Raw genomic sequence first — 20043 nt, 5'->3', positions numbered from 1 at the left:
TATATGTATGTATGTATGTATTAATTTATTTGGCTGCGCCAGGTCTTAGTTGCAGCATGCAGGATCTTTGATCTTCATTGTGACATATGGGACCTTTAGTTGCAACATGCAGACTCTTTTAGTTTTGGCATGTGGGATCTAGTTCCCTGACCAGGGATCAAACCCAGGCCCCCTGCATTGGGAGCACGAAGTCATAGCCACTGGACTACAGGGGAAGTCCCTAGGAGTGTCCTCTTAAAGGGATCCTGAGACCAAAAAGTTTTAAGAACTGGGAGAATATGCCTAACAGTTGCAACAAAGATAAAAACGCAAGAGCTCAAAGAAAATATAATAGAAAGTATCTGTTACAATTTGAAACAAATTGTGATTTTGTAATTAACACTTTGTAAAACACTTTGTAGTTTCCCAAAGTGATTGTGTCCCGATATTCTGTTGTTTCCTGTGGTAATTCAGAAACTCAGGTTCTTTTATACTGATTTACCTGTTGATTTCTAGAACAATGATTCTCATACTGTAGTGTGCATCAGAGTTACTTGGAAGACTTGTTAAAACATAAAAGACAGTTCCTAGTCCCTATCATCAGAATTTCTGATTCATGGATATGGAATGGGGCTCGAGAGTTTGTGTATCCAACAAATTCTCAAGAAATGTTGATACCACTAGCAGGAGGATCAATTTCTAGGATATTGTCCTTGTCTGCAGGCTTGAAACTGTGTGGCAGCCAATAGGAATGGGAAAAAACATGAAAGAGTTTGCCTACTTTTTATAGTTCTTAGGCTGAAAGTAGCACATATCACTTTCTCTGTATTCCATTGACAAGAATTTAGCCTAACAATCGCCAACAGAAGCAGGGAATGTAGTGAGCTGAACATCTAGGGTAGCCAGTATTTCCATTACTGTGGAAGGAGGAGGGGGAATCAATTTTGATGGGCAGTGAGCAACAGTATCAAGATATTGGAAGAATAAGTACTTGGATAGGATTAATTAACTGGGGAGTATGTTTTGTCAGATAAAGAACAGGAATTTATACTTAGAAATGTGTCAGGGGAAAGACTAGGAGAGTGGTATATGCATATGTAGAAGTGAGGCTGTCTCTTGGAAGATTGGGGCAGAGTAACTTGGCTACATGGGCAGAGTAGAGGGGCCAGGTAATAAGTAATAGTGGAAAGTATTATTTTCAAGAAGGCTTATCAGATTTAATAGAAGATACATTGAAACAGCAGGAAGCCAGCTGAGAAGCTGTTCTTTCCTGCTGAAAGGGTCATAAAGTGAAAGTGAAAGTCAGTCAGTCATGTCTGACTCTTTGTGACCCCCATGGACTATACAGTCTATGGACTTCTCCAGGCCAGAATACTGGAGTCAGTAGCCTTTCCCTTCTCCAGAGGATCTTCCCAACCCAGAGATTGAACCCAGATCTCCCGCATGGCAGGTGGATTCTTTACCAGCTGAACCACAAGGGAAGCCTGCAAGGGTCTTAAGGTTCTTCTTTATTGAAGATGCTCTGTGTATTTTCTCATTCTAAAATCATAGTCACAAAAATCATTTTAGGAGCTCTTGGTGCCCTGATGTTGATTACCCTTATATGTGTATCTGATCCATAACTTTCTCTAATATGACCCAAGGACGTGAATGAAAATGAAAAATGCAAAGCCAAAACTGAGCTGACTACCTAGAATGAGGGTGGGTGGGATATTGTACAGGGGTTGAGGCTTCTTGCTCTAGAAATGGGAAGATGTTTATACAGAGAATAGTCATCAGAAGTCTTCCAACTAGTAAGAAGGCTGAATAATCCTGAAATAGTAGAAATGAATCAGTTCTGCTTAAGTTAGAACTGTATAGCGTTTGCTCAGTCTTATCTGCTCCCTTTTCCTCTACCAAAACAGCATGCAGATGAAGGGTCCAGTTATTCATTTAACAGATAATCATTGAGTGGTTTTGTTTTGTTTTGTCTTTTACATTCCAGGAAGTTATCTCAAAACTGAGAATAATAGCAGTGAACAAAGTAGACAGATCCCTCACTCCATAGTGTTTATAAGTTAATGGAGGAAGGAGAAAAGCAAAAATAAGCAAATGCATGCTGTATCAGAAAAATAAATCAAGATTTAGGTGAAAGGGTTAATGTGCATTTGTTTTCAGTGTAGGTCAATTTAAGTGTGATCCAATGTACTCCAGTGAGTACAGGTTTCTCATTGCAGTGGCTTTTCTTGTTGTGGAGCACAGTCTTAAGGACACACGAGTTTAAGTAGTTGCATCACACAGGTTCAGTAGTTGCAGTTCCCACGCTCTAGAGCACAGGTTTAATAATAGTCGTGGCACACGGGCTTATGCATGTGGGATCTTCCTGGACCAGGGATCCAACCTGTGTCTCCTGCATTGGAAGGTGGATTCTTTACCACCGAGCTACCAGGGAAACCCAAGACAGATTGTGATTGTGTCATATATGTGATTTTTGCCTCTTTCATTTGGAGAGTAAGTCTTGACTCAGCAGAAAGTTAGTAAAAGTGAATTATGGTTTCTTTGCATCTCAGCTTCTTTCTTTGCAGGCTTGGGGCTTTGTAACAGCTTTAATGATACTTTTTCAGTCCCTGGAAAAACCCAAATGAACATTTTGTTCAAGTCACTAGTTATCTGCCAGTATCTTCTATAGTTGTGTCGCGTTAATTTCTAAACTATGATTGATAATATTGCTAGATATATTGTAGTATAAGCTATGCTGTGTTCTGTGTCCTATGCAGAGATCAGGTGGTCTCTTGTGGCTCCCTGTTTTCTAAACCTCCTTTTAATGAGAAATAGTTAATAGAGGACTGTCCTGGTGGTCCAGTGGCTTAGAATCTACGCTTCCAATGCAGGGGGCCTGGGTTAAATCCCTGGTCAGGTAACTAGATCCCATATGCCACAACTAAGACCCGGTGCAGACAAATGAATAAAAATAAATATTTAAAGAAAAAAAAAGAAATAGTTAATAGAGCTTAGATATTCACATTGATGTATACTCTTCTTCAGCCCTCGTCCACAACCTTTTCTATTCCATCAAGTGATGAATTCCAGAGATTGTTATCTCTAGGATTATATGGAAGTGTCTAAGGTGATCCAATAAAATGGTGCATTAGAAGATAGCTTCACTCTTTGTCGCATCTAACATACTCTATAGCCATTTTGTCTTTCCTTAGGGGTTTTATCCCCGTTTGAGGAATTTGATTTGCAGTTTGGTTTGTATATGTTTAAGTTCCTCTAGGAAACTGAGGTAGAGAGCTTCCATCCTAGGAAAGTGTCGAGTTAGTTGCTGGAAATGATTGGCTGTAGGAAGCATTAGATAGCTTGGAAGGAGCTTGGCTATCGGGTGTGCATTAGGGTAGTTTGGAGATGTGCAGTACAGAACCATTGCTCTGTGATCTTTGGCAGGACCTAGAAATGCAATTTGCTCCGGTTTGGTGGAAGTCAAATTGCAGTTCATTCAGCTCACATTTGCAAGTAGTAGGCATGAATCTCTGAAGCCCCATTGAGGTAGAATTAATTGTATGGTTATGTTTGTCCCTTTAAAGTACAAGAATTTTCATTAAGAGAAACTTGTTAGACTTACTCTTTGTGGAATAAATATCTGGCTAGGTTACTACTTATAACATTCTCCCTTCTCTGTTATGACTAATTTAGTATACAGAGCTGTGAATACCCTTGAGGGATATTCTGGAGAAATTTTTGTGAAGCCAAAAACATTTGTGAGACTCTCCTAGGGCTTATTAGATCACTTCCATTTCCCTTTCATGACCACCCCCCAGCTCTTGTTGCCTTAAAGTGCAAAAAAGTGGTTACCTTCACAGGCCACTGAATTAAAATATCTCTGGTTTTACTACTCTGATTATGCGAGTGTGTGTATTATGGTAAATAATTTGTGTGTGTGCTACCGTTCTCATATGTTGTACCTATGGCAGAGTTTTAATAAAGCATTCGGACAGTAATTGAAGATTACTGAATAATGAAAGAATAAAAGAAGATTTATTTGGCAAAAACAGAACTATGTTCAGCAACATGAAACTGAATTTTGTTCTTCATACAAAGTTAAAAGCACATTGTAGTTCCATCCTGACCACTTGCTCAGTCCCCATCTCTTCGAGAGAGAGAGAAGCTTCATCTAAATTATTTCATCTGATTGATGATTGTCATTTATAATTTATTGCTATTTCTGCTTAGTGTATTCCTTTGGAAAAGGTGTGTGGATTCATTACATATTCAAATGTATTGTCTTTATATTAGAAAATAAAGTCAGGCATGTATCTGCTGATACTTTTTTAGTTGATCTGTCTTTATACTTAGAATTGTTTCTTACTAGTAGGCTTCCCTGGTGTCTCAGATGGTAAAGAATCTGCCTGCAATGCAGGAGACCCATGTTCGATTCCTGGGTTGGGAAGATCCCCTGGAGAAGGAAATGACAACCCACCCCAGTATTCTTTGCCTGGAGAATTCCATGGATTGCAGAGAGTTGGACATAACTGAGCGATTGTCACTCACACTAACCTGTGGCAGACAGTAATTGAATAAGTCTTTATTGATGGAACAGAATGTTACAAGTGACCACCATCAATAAAAGAAAAAATTGACATAGTTGAAAACCCACTTCCTTGGTGTAATGATAGGTTTTAATCATGGCTCTTCTATGTATTTGTAGGGTCTTCCCAGGTGGCTCAGTGGTAAAGAATCCACCTGCTAATGCAGGAGATGCAGCTTCAGTCCATGGGTCAGGAAGATTTCCTGAAGGAGGAAATGGCAACTCACTCCAATATTCTTGCCTGGGAAATTCCTTGGACAGAGTAGCCTGGCGGGCTATGGTCCAAGGGGTTGCAGAGTCAGACATGACTGAGCATGCACACACACTCCTATGTATTATATGACTTTAGACAGGTATATTTAGCCTTTCTAAGTCTCAATTACTTCGTTCATAGGCTGGAGATAATATGGAATTCATAGGAGTGTTTTGAGAGTTAAATGAAGTGTTGTGTCTATGGTTCTGCCCACAGTTTTGATATTTAGCCTCACTCAAATGTTATTCACCTTCTCCTATTTCCCCTGCTCCTTTGTCCCCGATACACACCATGTTATTTTGCTTCCTATTGAAGTGCACTCCCCCCCTCCAACTGTTTTCAAATTTCTATGGTGAATATATCACTTGAAAAAACCATTTGTCTAAGAAGAGGCTCTCCTGAGTAGTGTGTATGAAATGTACCTAAGAGATCATGTTTTTCAAAGTAGTGTGAAAAGTCACAACCATTTAAAACTCCTCTCCCCTACCACCTGTTGTTATTGGTGCCCTCGAATAAAACAAATTTTTTTTTTGTTTTCTTCATTTAAGTATTATTTAAGTATTGTTTTAAGTATAACATTCCTAAAGAAAGCCTACATTTTCTCTACTTTGCCCAAAGAAGAATGAAATGTAATAAGTTCTGAAGGAGATTGGAAAAATGTGGTTAACTCCTTGTTGTTTAGTTGCTTAGTTGTGTCTGACTCTTTGCAACCCCATGGACTGCACAGCACACCAGGCTTCCCTGTCCTTCACTATCTCCTGGAGTTTGCTCAAATTCATGTCCATTGAGTCAGTGATGCCATCCAGTCATCTCATCCTCTGTCACCTCCTTCTCCTCCTGCCCTCAAGCTTTGCCAGCATCAGGGTCTTTTCCAAGGAGTCGGTTCTTCACATAAAATGGCCAAAGTATTGGAGCTTAAGCTTCAGCATCAGTCCTTCCGGTGAATATTCAGGGCTGATTTCCTTGCTGGTTTGCTCTCCTTGCTGTCCCAAGGGACTCTAAAGAGTCTTCTCCAGCACCACAGTCTGAAAGCATCAATTCTTTAGCACTCAACCTTCCTTATGGTCCAACTCTCACATCCGTACATGACTACTGAACAAAACATAGCATTAAGTATATGAACCTTTGTCAGCAAAGTGATCTCTCTGCTTTTGAATACACTGTCTAGATTTATAGTAGCTTTTCTTCCAAGGAGCAAGTGTCTTTTAATTTCGTGGCAGCAGTCATCATCCCCAGTGATTTTGGAACCCCAAAAGATAAAGTCTGTCACTGTTGCCATTTTCCCCCATCTGTGTGCCATGAAGTGATGGGACCAAATGCCATGATCTTAGTTTTTTGAATGTTGAGTTTTAAACTAGCTGTTTCATTCTCCTCTTTCACCTTTATTAAGAGGCTCTTTAGTTCCTCTTTGCTTTCTGCCTCTGGGGTAGTGTCATCTCCATATCCGAGGTTATTGATATTTTTCTCAGCAATCTTGATTACAGCTTGCGATTTGTCCAGCCCAGCATTTCACATGATGTATATACTCTGGATATAGTTAAATAAGCAGGGTGACAATATACAGCCTTGACATACTTCTTTCCGAGTTTTCAACCAGTCCATTGTTCCATGTCTGGTTCTACCTGTTGCTTCTTGACCTGCATACAGGTTTCTCAGGAGGCAGATATTCCCATCTCTTCAAGAATTTCCCATTCTGTTCCTTTATTTAATTATATATTCCCTAGGTTACTTACTTGCCTGTTTCTATTATGAAAGTTTAGAACAATAATTCTTAAACTATAAGGAGTGCCTAATAACCACCAGGAAAACATGATAAAATGTAGATTTCTTGGCTCCTCATTGAGAAATTCAGGTTCATTACTTTGAAATGGGCTTGGGAGGATTTATTTTAAACACATATCTAAAGTAATTTTGATACAGAGTCTAAAATGATACTTAGCAAAACATGGATATAAAGTAAAAGGGAAATGACAAAATTAAAGTCCATGAGTGACATATTGATCTACATTGCCCTTTATAGTGATAATTCTCTAAACCATCTGTGGTGAAGGACCAACTTTTTGTTTGGTTTTCTAATATAGATAGCATAGACCAATACTTTTGTAAATATGGTGACTTTCCTGGTGGCTCAGATAGTGAAGCATCTGCCTACAATGTGGGAGACACAGGTTTGATCCCTGGGTTGGGAAGATCCTCTGGAGAAGGAAATGGCAACCCACTCCAGTACTCTTGCCTGAAAAATCCCATGGACGGAGGAGCCTGGTAGGCTACAGTCCATGGGGTAGCAAAGAGTCAGACACAACTGAGTGACTTCACTTTCACTTTGTAAGTATAATGAGATGAATTACTGGAAAAGAGATATTCAAATTCAAGCCCAATATTTTTTACTGTTAGGTTCAACAGGCATAAAATTACTCTGTCAAATTAAAATAAAAATTTCTAAATGCTTACTCTAAATTTCTATGCTTATCTTATTGCAGAGTGGCAATAAACAGTTCATGGACCAGCACCGTTCTGTGGACCACAGTTTGAGTAGCATTGCTCTTCAGAAAGTGAAGATGAGTTTGTGTTGAAACTGGCAAGCTAGAAACCTAGTCTCTTCTACAAATCCCAGGAAGCCTGATTTCTTCATCTATAAAATTGAGACAGTTTTACTACTCTACCTGTCTTACAGAGATGTTGTCCTCATATAAAACATAATGTGTGTAAGAGTACATTGCAGGCTAAAAAAACTAATGTAAGTTATATTAATCATCAGAAGCATTTATTAAACGTATTGTTAGTATAGGGACTTTGTTGTCAACTAGGGAGGTAGAGATATGGCAAGGAGCTTACTGTTCACTTATATATTGGCCCCATAAGGATGGCAGTATCCTGAGCTGATTAAATTCCAGCTTCATAAACATTTTCCTAGACTTGTGCAGGCTTTTTCTGAACTCCAATAGCTTTTTTATATTTTTTAAACTTGTAACTTTGGAATGTTTCTTTTTAATGCCTGAAATAAGAATTTTTGAAAGTGTAACATATTTCTCTAATAGATTGAAAACATTTTGGTGGCAGGCCCTCTTTTGAGTTTCTTGTCCTCTTCTTGTATCTATCCTTTGCTGTTAATCCTGGAACAGATTACCCCTTCTCCCGACTGGCTCCCAGTTTCAGACTTGCTGCCCAACACCATACTCTTTCTCTCCTCTGACTACCTTCTCTTCTGAGTATTTACAGGAGATAGAGTTCCTTGAAACCAGACATTTTTGACTGCGTTTTATGAACAGATTAGGTGCAAGAGATAGGAAAATGAGTAATACATAAGGTTCCAGACCTGGGAGCTCACAGTTTTTAAAAGGAAAAGGACAAGTAATTCAGTAATGAGACAGGTACTGACATGTTCAAAAATGATTTGAGAACACAGGGGGAGAAAAAACTGCCTAGGGGAACAGGGAAGTTTTCATAGATAGGACAACCATCTAATTTACCCTCCAAAATGACACTATTAAAGGTGAAAGGATCATTGTTACCATCAGGAAGGTACACCAGGTATAAATTGGGACTGTCCCATGCAACGAAGACATATTGTCACCCTATTAATAAAAGAAATATCTGTGTAGTTTTAAAGTAAGAGTTGGAGGATTTACTAGGGAAAGAAAGTAGCATACAGAAGAGCTCGGAAGAATGAAAGAATATGTAGTTGTGCCTAGCTCATGAAATACTTAAGAGCAGGAGTAGCAGAAGATAAGGTTGCAAAGGTAAATTGGGACAAGATGATGTAGGGACCTGTGTGCTATTGTTGTCAGTAATGGGGAGTCTTTGATATTAAAGCTGGGATAATGAGATTAGACTCTTTCTTTTTTCTAAAGATCACTTTACTGGCTATATGGAAAATGAAAGGTGGGGGCGAGGGACTTAGGTACTGAGACCATAAGATCTTTTAAAATATTTGCTATAGATGAGAAGAGAAAAGATGATATTCTGAACTAAGGGATGGCAGGAAAGTTGAAAAGAGTGGAGAGACTCCAGAGATATTTAGATCTTTTAGAGAGAATTAGGTTTGTAGGGGAAAAGGCACTCGGCTTCTAGGACACCATGTTCTCCTGGTTTTCTTCCTACCTCACAGACCACTCCTCACTCTTAGTTGCTAGATATTCTGTTCAAGTTATAAATGTTGGAGTACCCACAAAGCTCAGCCCCGATACCTCCTCTCCTGTTTGCATTCACTTCTTCTTCTTCTTTTTTTTTTTTTTTATTCATTTGGCTGCCCTGGGTCTTAGCTGTGGCATGTGAAACCTAGTTCCTTGATCAGGAATTGAACTCCGCTCCCTTGCACTGGGACCATGGAGTTTTAACCACTGGACCACCAGGGAAGTCCTTGCTTTCATTTCTTAAATGATTTTGTCTACCCCATGACTTTAAATTCTGTCTGTATGTTTATCACTCCTGAATTTGTATCTTCAGCCAAACATCTAACTCTAGATTTGTGTCTGATAGGCATTTCAGACTTAACATGTAAGAACTACATTTTTCGTTTTTCCCCCAAACATATTGTTATTCACCATTTTCATAAAAAGTATCATCATTCATTGTGGAGATAACAGTATTGGAGTAATGCTTGACTACTACTTTTTGTCATCCTTCTCATCCAGTACACCATCATTTCTGTTGGCTCTTTTTTCAAGATATATCCTTGGTTTGGCCCTTGGATTACCTCTCCTACCTCGTTTCCTGCCACTCTCCGTCTTGGATGTGGCACTTCATCTTTACCTTTTTACTGTTTCTGCCATATGCTAAGCACCATTGATTTTAAGATGTATCAATAGTTTATAAACCAATAAGAAGAAATACTGTCACTTGTTAAATGCTGTTGGTTATAAGATACACCCTGATACCAGAGGTTAAAATAGAAAAAAAATATGTATATTAGAATCTATGAAAAAATTGCTTGTTTGAATGAGTGAAGTAGGAAGGAGTCATCTCACATGACTTCAGAATTTCTAACTTAATTTAAAAAATTATATCTATTATAAATACAGAATAGAAGAGAAAGAATAAGATTGATAGAGGAAAGGATTCCTCCTCACATTTGTGTAACTTGTGTGGCAGAAGCAAGAAGAATCTTGCAAGAAAGGGGGAAGAAACCAGCTATCTAGTCTGAAATCTAGAGTCTGTCCTTGAAGTCATCCACATTTTAACACTCTTATTACTAGGTCACTTTTTCTATGGGGGTAAACACATCTCCAGATTTCTCTATTACTGTATGATCCTTGAATTAATCCTTGAATTGCTTGTATTACTTACTACTGTGTACATACTAGATGCTTCAGAATAGTTTGATTTGAAGAGAATCTTCACTTTGATCCCTTCACTGAGATGGAGGTTTTCATTTCCTCAACTTTTTTTCTGTGTTGTTGGATTATCTCATTTGGAGATATTTAACATATTATCTGGGCTTCTCTGGTGGCTCAGATGGTGAAGAATCCACCTGCAGTGTGGGCGATCTGAGTTTGATCCCTGGGTTGGGAAGATCCCCTGGAGGAGAGCATGGCAACCCACTCCAGTATTCTTGCCTGGAGAATCCCCATGGACAGAGGAGCCTGGCAGGCTACAGTCCATGGGGTCGCAAAGAGTCGGAGACGACTGAGTGATTCAGCACAGCAACACATTATCTGCAGATGAACAGGTCTTGGTAGACCTGTGGCTGATGTCTCCCCAGTGGTAGAAAGCAAACCAGAATTTGCGTTCTTTTAAAACGTAAGAAAAGATGATAGTTTCTGCACTTTCTGTTTATAATTTTCATAAGGATTTGTTTACTAGGACTACCACATTCTGAACGCCATAGCATTCTGTAGTCTGAGCTCTCCCTATATTGCTCTTTTCTTCCTTTTTACCACTCCACTTTTGAACCTGAATAGATGAATATAGTAGATTTGATTACTAATCTTTACGTATTTTATTAATATGCAGCTAGTTTTATTAAGTGCGTACAGTTGAAAAGGGGATCTTTGTTCTAAGAAAGAACACAAAGACAAGGCAAGGTAGCAAAGGCAAGCCAGAGCTGTGTATATATTTTTAAGTTCTATTTATAAAAAGTTACAAAGCAGATAAATGCTGGGCTGGATGAAGCACAAGCTGGAATCAAGACTGCCAGGAGAAATATCAATAACCTCAGATATGCAGTTGACACCACCGTTATGGCAGAAAGTGAAGAGGAACTGGAGAGCCTCTTGATGAAAGTTAAAGAGGAGAGTGAAAAAGCTGGCTTAAAACTCAGCATTCAGAAAACTGAGATCATGGCATCCGGCCCCATCACTTCATGGCAAATAGATGGGGAAACAACGGAAATTGTGACAAACTTTATTTTCCTGTGCTCCAAAATCACCGTGGATGGTGACTGCAGCCATGAAATTAAAAGACACTTGCTCCTTGGAAGAAAAGTTTTGACCAACATAGACAGCATATTAAAAAGCAGAAATATTGCTTTGCCAACAAAGGTCCCTCTAGTCATAGCTATGGTTTTTCCACTAGTCATGTATGGATGTGAGAGTTGGACCATAAGGAAGGTTGAGTGCTGAAGAATTGATGATTTTGAACTGTGGTGTTGGAGAAGACTCTTGAGAATTCCTTGCACTGCAAGGAGATCAAACCATTCAATTCTAAAGGAAATCAGTCCTGAATATTCATTGGAAGGACAATGCTGAAGCTGAAGCTCCAATACTTTGGCCACCTGATGTGAAGAACTGACTTATTGAAAAAGACCCTGATGCTGGGAAAGATTGAAGGCAGGAGGAGAAGGGGACGACAGAGGATGAGATAGTTGGATGGCATCACCGACTCGATGGACGTGAGTTTGAGCAAGCTTCGGGATTTGGTGATGGATAGGGAGGCCTGGCATGCTGCAGTCCATGGGGTCTGAAAGAGTCAGACATGACTGAGCGACTGAACTGATAAAACATACTGTTTATTCTTTTTTAAATATACAAGCAAGAAGTGAGGAGTCCAAATTTCTCATCTGATGTGGCTTTCTTTTTTGGCTGCGTCGAGTGTTAGTTGCAGGTAGGATCTTTTGTTGTGGCACACGGACTTTCTAGTTGCAGTGCATGAACTTCAGTAGTTGCGGCACATGGGCTTTCTAGTTGTGGTGCGTGGGCTTAGTAGTTGTGGCACATGGGCTTAGTTGCTCTCCTGCATGTGGGGGTCTTAGTTCCCAGACCAGGCATCAAACCCACATACCCCTATATTGCAAGGTGGATTCTTAACCCCTGGACCACCAGGGAAGTCCTGTAACTACTATCTTGAGTCAACAGTTAATGTTTTGCCATATTTGCTTTATTGATAGGTAACATGCATATTTTTGCTGAATCACTTCAAAGTAAGCTTTAGACTTTACCTCTAAATATTGGGTTGGCCAAAAAGTTTTTTTGGGTATTTCTGTAAGATGTAGGAAGAACCTGAACGAATATTTTGGCCCACCTGATACTGAAGATTGCAGTGTTAGAATAATGCACCCTTCCCCAGGGTGTCCACATCTTCATCCCCAGAATGACTGAATATGTTCAGTTTCTTGGCAAAGGGAAGTTAAGACAGCAGATGGAATTAAGGTTGTTAATAAGCTCACCTTAAAATACAGATACTATTTTGGATTATCCAGGTAGGCCCAATGTAATCACTAAGGTTCTTAAAAATGGAAAATTTTAGGCAAAAGAAAGTCAGAATTATGGCAACGTGAGGAGTGAGCCCAACATTGATGGTTTTGAAGATGGAGAAGTGGCCATGATCCAAGAAAAGCAGGCGGTCAGCTAGAAAAGGCAAGAAAATAGATACTGCTCTAGAGATTCCAGGAGGAATGTAAGAAGCCCTGCTGATGACCTGAATTTGGTCCAGTGAGACCCATTTTAGACTTTTGACTTCCAGACTATAGGATAACAAATTTGTACTGTTCAGGGACTTCCTGGTGATCCAGTGATTGAGAATCTGCCTTGCTATGCAGGGAATGCAGGTTCCATCCCTGGTCTGGTAACTAAGATCCCACATGTCAGGGAGCAGCTGAGCCCAGGCACCACAACCGTTGAGCCTGCATACTATAACTAGAGAGTCTGTACACCTTAATGAAGGATCTTGCATGACATAATGAAGATCCCGTGTACTACAACTAAGACCCAACACAGCCAAACAATAAATAAATAATTAAAAACAAATTTGTACTGTTTAAGTCACTTAGTTTGTGGTAATTTACTGTAACAGACATAGAAAACTAATATAGTTGCTTCTCCAAACAAGGACAATTTTCTGTTCAACCATAGTACCATTATCACACCTAACAAGATTAGTAGTAATTCCCTAATACTATCTAATGCCCAGTCCACTTGGAGTTTCCCCAGTTGTTCCTCAGAATATCTTTTGTAGATTTTCTTTTTAAACCAAGATGTAATCAGATATCATACCTTGTATTTGGTATGTCTCTAAGTGTCTCTTAATCTAGAATAGTTTGCAGCCCCCTCCTCCACCACATTTTTAATGTCAGCTTTTGAAGAAACCAGACTAGCTGATTTGCAGCATGTTCTACATTGTAGATTTGTCAGATTGTTTCTGTATGGTATCATGTAGCTTGTTCTCTGATTCTCTGTATGTCCTGTAAACTGGACTTCAATGTAAAGTTTATATGTTTTTGGAAAAATACTTCATGGGAGATGCTGTGTCTTCATAATGTCTGGTTGTTTCACTATTTACACTGCCAATTTAGATGCATGGGTTAAAGTGACAGCAAGCTCTCTCTGTTGGTAAAGCTGTGTTTTTCTCTTTGCAGTTAGTAGTCTTTGGTCTTGTTTTGTTTATTGTAAGCTGGGAAGCCTTTCTGCTCTGAGCCTAGTTATTATGAAAATAAATCTAAACTTTTCAGACCATCATTTTTGACTCTGGAATAGGGCACACCATGTTACTAAAACTGTTTGCAGTTCCATTACAAAATACCACCTAGTGATGCTGGGTAGAATAAACTTTAAAAAAAAAAAAAAAGCATAACCTGAACTGAAAGAAGTAAGGAAAATTCTCAGGGACCACAAAAGTAAAAGGGAACTAAAAATGAGCAGTGTGCATGTGACTTAATGCTGTGGCAATTCTGGGGGGCTTTTCTAGTTTCAGTAACCAAAAGACTTGCTTTTTTTTTCCAGCCGTGCTGTGCGGCATGCAGGATCTTAGTTCCCCAAACAGGGATTGAACCCAGGCCCCCTACAGTGGAAGCGTGGAGTCCAAACCACTGGACCACCAGGGAAGTCCCTAAAAGACGTGGTCTTAATGCTCACAAGGGGTTCAAGAGGCAACATTTTAGGCCTGTACGGAACAGAAGTAGAGGTGAGAATCCCCTATTAAAGCCAGGATCCTTAAAGGCTCATGTTCAGGGAAGGGAGGTGACCATAACAAATTCCATCCCCTAGTTCAAGGAAACAAAAATTTTCTGTCTCAGCCTAGGCTTTGACTAGAGGTGGGTGGAAATCTCCCTTGAAAATTTAAGTATGAACCAAACCTCATATGAGTTTAAATTATTTTTGTCTGAGATTGCTAAGCTGAGAAAATAAATACAAAAAACAGAACACTTTATATATCCTTGCAGTAGCTGGCAGAAGCACATGAAAACTGTTCTGGAGGAAAAGGTCCACAATACAAACCATACAGGATTCTTGCAGATAAAGTCCTAGTGAAGACAGGCTGCTCTTAAAAAAATAACAGAAAGCACAATAAAACAATTCATTTATTATCAACAAAAGTCACAGATACAACAGGCAGCAGCAGGAACTGAAAACTTCAGATAATAGAGCCACTGACTATATAAAATAAATGTATTTAAGCTATTAAATATAGAGATTTGAGAAGAGAAGAAAAAATACTTTGGAAGAGACAGATTTGAAAAAAAAAGAACCAACTAGAATATCTTAAGAAGTGAAGATTGTGGTCTTCTATTCAGCAAGTATTTATCTAGTACATATTATGGGCCAGGCACTGAATAAAATAGGAAGAAAAAACTGTTCCATGGAGCTTATATTTTAGTGGATGGGAAACAGACCAGCATATATAAGCCTAATATGCCAGGTAGTCATAATTACCAAGACGAAGAATAAAACTTTTAAGGGGTTACAGAGTAATGACAAAAGGTGATAATTGTTTTTGTTGTTGTTTGTTTTCCCTAGTAGATGTATTAGGGAAAATGTTTCAGAGATATGAAGGAAATAAGGGAGCAAGTCACATGGCTAACAGGAGAGAACAGGGAGACTAAACAGACTGGAAAGGGAGCAATGGGGGAGGGTATTGGAAGATGTAAAGTCAAAAGATAGTGGGCCAAATTATGTAGGGCCTTATAGGCTATGATAAAGACTTGCAGTGCTCTTCTGGTACTATTGCCATATATATAACAAATTAGTTACCCTAAACTTAGTAACCTAAGACAGCTGTTTTATTATGCTTTTGGATTTTGTGGGTCAGGAATTCATTCAAATTCGGCACAGCCCTGTTGGCTTGTTTCTGCTTTACGGTGTCTGGGGCTGCAGCCGGAAAGCTGCAGAAGTGGGGAAGAGGTATTAGTTGGGGGCTGGAATCATCTGAAGGCTCATTGACTTACATGTCTGGTGTCTGGGCTAAGATGACTTGAAGAGTAGACCTGCCTAACTGAAGTATCTACATGTGATCTCTCCCTGAGGCTTTGCTTCTTCACACCATGGCAGCCTCAGGGAAGTTGTACTTCTCAGAAAGCAGTTCAGGTCTCCAGACTTGAATGTTCCAGAGAATAAGACAAAAAACCTGCATTGCTTTTTGACCCAGTGGCAGAAATCACCCAGGATCACTTCTGCTATATTCTACAGATTGAAACAATCATGAACCCACCTAGATTCAAGAGAAGGGAACATAGATCCTCATCACCACCACCTCTTGATGTGAGGACTTTCAAAGAATTTGAGGAGACAGTGTTTGTAAACCACCACAGATGCCATTAAAGCATTTTGAGCAGAGAAATTATATGATACCACTTAAATTTTAGAAAGAGCACTCTGATTTCTCTATGGAACATAGAACGACAAGGGCAGGAGCAGAAGCAGAGTTTAAAGAATTGCAGTAGTCTGAGCAGGAGATGACAATAACTTGGACTAGAATAATAACATGAAAGTGGTGATAAGAGGTTGGATTTGAAATATATCTGAAAAGGAATGCTGACAGAATTTACAGATGGACTGCATGTAGGGTGTGAGAGGAACAAAGAATGACTGCATTGAGTTTCATATGAGCAGTTGGTTAAATGGTGGTGTTATTTACTGAGGAGGGAAACAATAGGGGAAGAGAAAGTTTTTATCCCGGAAGTTCATGAATTCAGTTTTGGACATAAGTTCATAAAATGCCTGTTAGACACCCAAATGAAGATATCATTTAGGTCGTTAAATATATATAAAAATATTTTTAGAGGAGGGATAAGGTCTAGGAATATAAATTTGAGAATTAGCATATAGATGCTTTTTTAAGCTATAGGAATATATGAGATTATGTGGAATATATGAGATTATGTAGGGTAGGGAGTGAGTGCAGATAAAGAAAAGGTACACAATTGAACCCAAGGGCATGCATACAGTTAGAATTAGGAATATGAGTAGATACTAGTGAAGGACAGAAAGAATAAATGATCATGAAGACAAATATGTGGAATTCCCAGGCGGTCTAGTGGTTAGGATTCCAGCCTTTGACTGCTGTGGCATGAGTTCAGTCCCTGACTGGGGAACTGAGATCCCTCAAGGCTGAAACAGGAAAAGGCATATAGAAGGCAACTGGTATGTGAAAAGGTGTTCAGTATACTAATCATCAGGGAAATAACAAATCAGAACCACAGTGAGATATTACCTCACACTTGCTATAATGGCTGTTATCAAAACGACAAGAAGGTAGTGTTGGTGCGGATGGGAGATGGGACTCCTGTGCGCTGTTGGTGGCAAATTGGTGCAGCCATTGTGAAAAACAGTATGGAGGTTCCTAAAAAAAAAATGAAACGAGAGCTGCCATATCATCCAGCAGTTCCGCTCCTGGGTATTCATCTAAAGGAAACAAAAGCACTAACTTGAAAAGATAATGCACCCTCATGTTTTCTGCTGTATTATTTGCAATAGTGAAGACATGGAAGCAACCTGAGTGTCCATCAGTGGATAAATAGGTAAACAAAATGTTATATGTGTGTACACGCACACACACAAAATGGAGTTATTAGCCGTAAAAAAGGAAATCTTGCCATTTGTGACAACATGGATGGACCTTGCGGGCATTATGCTAAGTGAAGTAAGTCAGAGAGAAAAAGATAAATACTGTATAATCTCACTCTTATGTTGAATCTAAACAGAACAATAACACCAACTCTTGGGTGCAGAGGACCGATTGGTGGTTGTGGTGGGGTGGGAGGAATGAAACAAAAAATGAGGGGAGGGGATCAAAAGCTACAAACCTCCAGTTATAAAATAAGTCACGGAGATGTGACATATAGCATGGTGACCGTAGTTAATAATATTTTTTCTAAAAATTGAAGTATAATTGATTCATAACACTATGTTTCAGGTGTATAGCAAAGTAATTCAGATTATTTTCCATTATAGTTTATTATATGATATTGCATATAATTCCTGTACTGCACAGTAAATCCTTGTTGCGTACCTACTTTATGTATAACAAAACTGTGTATATAGTTTTCATACAAAATAAGCTTTGAGGCTATAATTAGAAGAACTTTGAGGAAAAATTGCATTTACTTACTTTTGGCTGCACTGGGTCTTTGTTGCTGCACGAGGGCTTTCTCTAGTTGCTGTGAGCTTGGGCTACCCTCTAGTTGCAGTGTGAGGGCTTCTCACTGCAGTGACTTCTCTTGTTGCGGAGCACAGGCTCTGGAGTGCCTGGGTTCCATAGTTGTGGTGTGTGGGCTCAGTAGTTTGCAGCTTGTAGGCTCCAGAGCTGGGACTCGGTAGTTGTGGCACACAGGATTAGTTGCCCCAAGGCATGTGGAGTATCCCTAGACCAGAGATCGAACCCATGCCCCCTGTATTGGCAGATGGATTCTTTACCGCTGGTTGACCAGGGAAGTCCTAGTGGAACTTTTATGATACAAATAAATAAAAATTGTAAAGGAGAAGATTGATAAAGGAAATTTTAAAAGACTGAAAAAGTATTTCATCTTTGTTTTTAAAAGATACTTTTTGACAGGTATGGTGTTTTAGATTGTCAGATACTTTTTCTTTCAGTATTTTGAAGATGTTGCTGTGTTCTCTTTTGCATTGTTTCCATCAAGAAATCTGATGTTATCCTTGTCTTTACATGTAAACATATCTTTTTCCCTCTCACTTTGTCTGCTTTCAAGATTTTGTAGTAGGTTGTTTTTTTTTTTTGCTACACTGGGTCTTCGTTACTGTGCGCAGGCTTCTCATTGTTGTGGCTTCTCTTATTGCAGTGGGTAGACTCTCAATGTGCAGGTTTTAGTCATTGCCATGCAGGGGTTTAGTTGCCCCAAGATATGTGGAATCTTCCTGGAACAGGAATTGAACCTGTGTCTTCTGCATTGGCAAATTCTTAACCACTGGACCACCATGGAAGTCTGTTTATAGTAGTTTTGAGCAATTTGATTATGATGTCCCTTGGTGTGGGTTTTTTTCCCCCCCCATGTTTCTCATGCTTGGGGTTTATTGAGGTTCTTGGATTTGTAGACGTATAGTTTTCATCATTTATTCATTTGGCCATTATTTCTTCATATATTTTTTTTCTGTGCACTTCATCTCTCTCCTATCTTTGAAAGACTCAAGTTATCTGTATACTTGGCTGCTTCAAGTTGTCCTCTAGTCCCCTGAGACTTTTTTATTTTTTTCTCTTTGTTTGATTTTGGATAATTTTTATTGCTATATCTTCTGGTTCACTAGTCTTTTTTTTTCCTTTAATATTCGAATCTTCTCTTATTATCATCCTTTGTGTTTTTAAATATCTTTATTGAGATATATTTCACATACCATAAGATTTACCCATTTATATACAGTTCAATGGTTTTAATATAGTCAGAGTTGTGCAAATGTTACCACAATCTAAGATTAGAACATTTTCATCACTCCAAACAGAATACGTCTACCGCTTAGCAGTCATTCTCTATTTTGCCACTCTCCTCAGCTCTAGGCAACCACTGGCTACTTTGTTTCCATAGATTTGCCTTTTCATGTAAATAGAACATACAATATAGGGCCTTTTGTGACTGGCATCCTTTACTTAGGATAGTGTTTTCAGCGTTTATCTATGTTGTAACATGTATCAGCACTTCATTCCTTTTTATGACTATTATAAGTGTTTATAAAATGACTGTATATCATTGTATAAATATACCACTTTTTGTTATCTGTTTATCAGTTAATGGACGTTTGGGTTGTTTCCACTTTTCAGCTATTATGAATAATGCTGCTGTGAGCACTCGTGTACAGATTTTTGTGTAGAGATGTTTTTGGTTCTCCTAGCAGTGGAATTGCTGTGTTATATGGTAACTCTGTGTTTAACTTTGTGAGGAACTGCCAAGCAATTTCCCAAAGTGACTGTATCATTTTACATTCCTACCAGCAGTGTGTGAAGATTCTACTTTCTCTCCATGCTCAGTGCTTCGCCTGTCTTATTTATGATAGCCATCTTTCTGCAGCTCTTAACTTCTGTGGTACTTTGTCCTTTTTGAAATGTCTCACTATACGCTTACACCCTCATCTCCATCTCTTCAACTCAAGAGTCTGCCTGGCTCTCCTCATTTCCCATCCCTGCATCGTGTCCTAGAAATGCTCCTATGGCAGTAAACAAGTGAGTTATAGAGCTTATTTCATTTGTTTCCTGTCCCTCTGGGATCACTGTCCTTGGTAGCCTCATGTCCATTGTCTTGAAGACTTTGTTTCAGGTGTTTTGTCTAGAGGTTTTTTGTTTCAGGTGAGCAGTCATATCCAGCCTGTGTTACACCATCTTGACTAGAAGTGGAAATCACAGCATTTGTTTTAACATCAACAAATTGGTGCCTAAATGCTGAATTGGAGAGAGGATTACTAAATCAGATATTTTTTGCTGTGGAATTCTACACAGCAGTTAAAACAAATGAACTAGAGCTTCATATATTTACTTGGATAAATTTTAGATATTAAAAAATTAAGCATTAAAAAAGCAAAATGAAAAAGGATACATATAAGAGCTACTTTTAAAATTACACGAACTAAGAAATTCCCTGGTGGTCCAGTGGTTA

The 20043-nt window shown here is 38.9% G+C and overlaps 1 protein-coding gene across 6 annotated transcripts in view; it reads left to right on the top strand.

Moving 5' to 3' along the window:
- Positions 1-20043, top strand: part of GATAD2B (GATA zinc finger domain containing 2B) — an 81428-nt gene that overhangs the window by 40249 nt on the left and 21136 nt on the right. For 3 of the 6 annotated variants that reach the window (XM_055403910.2, XM_055403906.2, XM_055403905.2), the window contains exon 2: positions 7277-7533. The exons of the other annotated variants lie outside the window; for them this stretch is intronic. In XM_055403910.2, coding sequence (XP_055259885.1) covers positions 7496-7533 — 38 coding nt within the window. In that variant the 5' untranslated portion in view covers positions 7277-7495. The remainder of the gene's footprint in view (positions 1-7276; positions 7534-20043) is intronic. 6 annotated transcript variants of the gene reach the window in all.

This window comes from Moschus berezovskii, chromosome 4 (genome assembly GCF_049115385.1).
Source record: "Moschus berezovskii isolate FMDL1 chromosome 4, NW_MosBer_1.0, whole genome shotgun sequence".
NCBI lineage: Eukaryota > Metazoa > Chordata > Mammalia > Artiodactyla > Moschidae > Moschus > Moschus berezovskii.
This window is presented reverse-complemented; position numbering and strand designations above follow the sequence as displayed.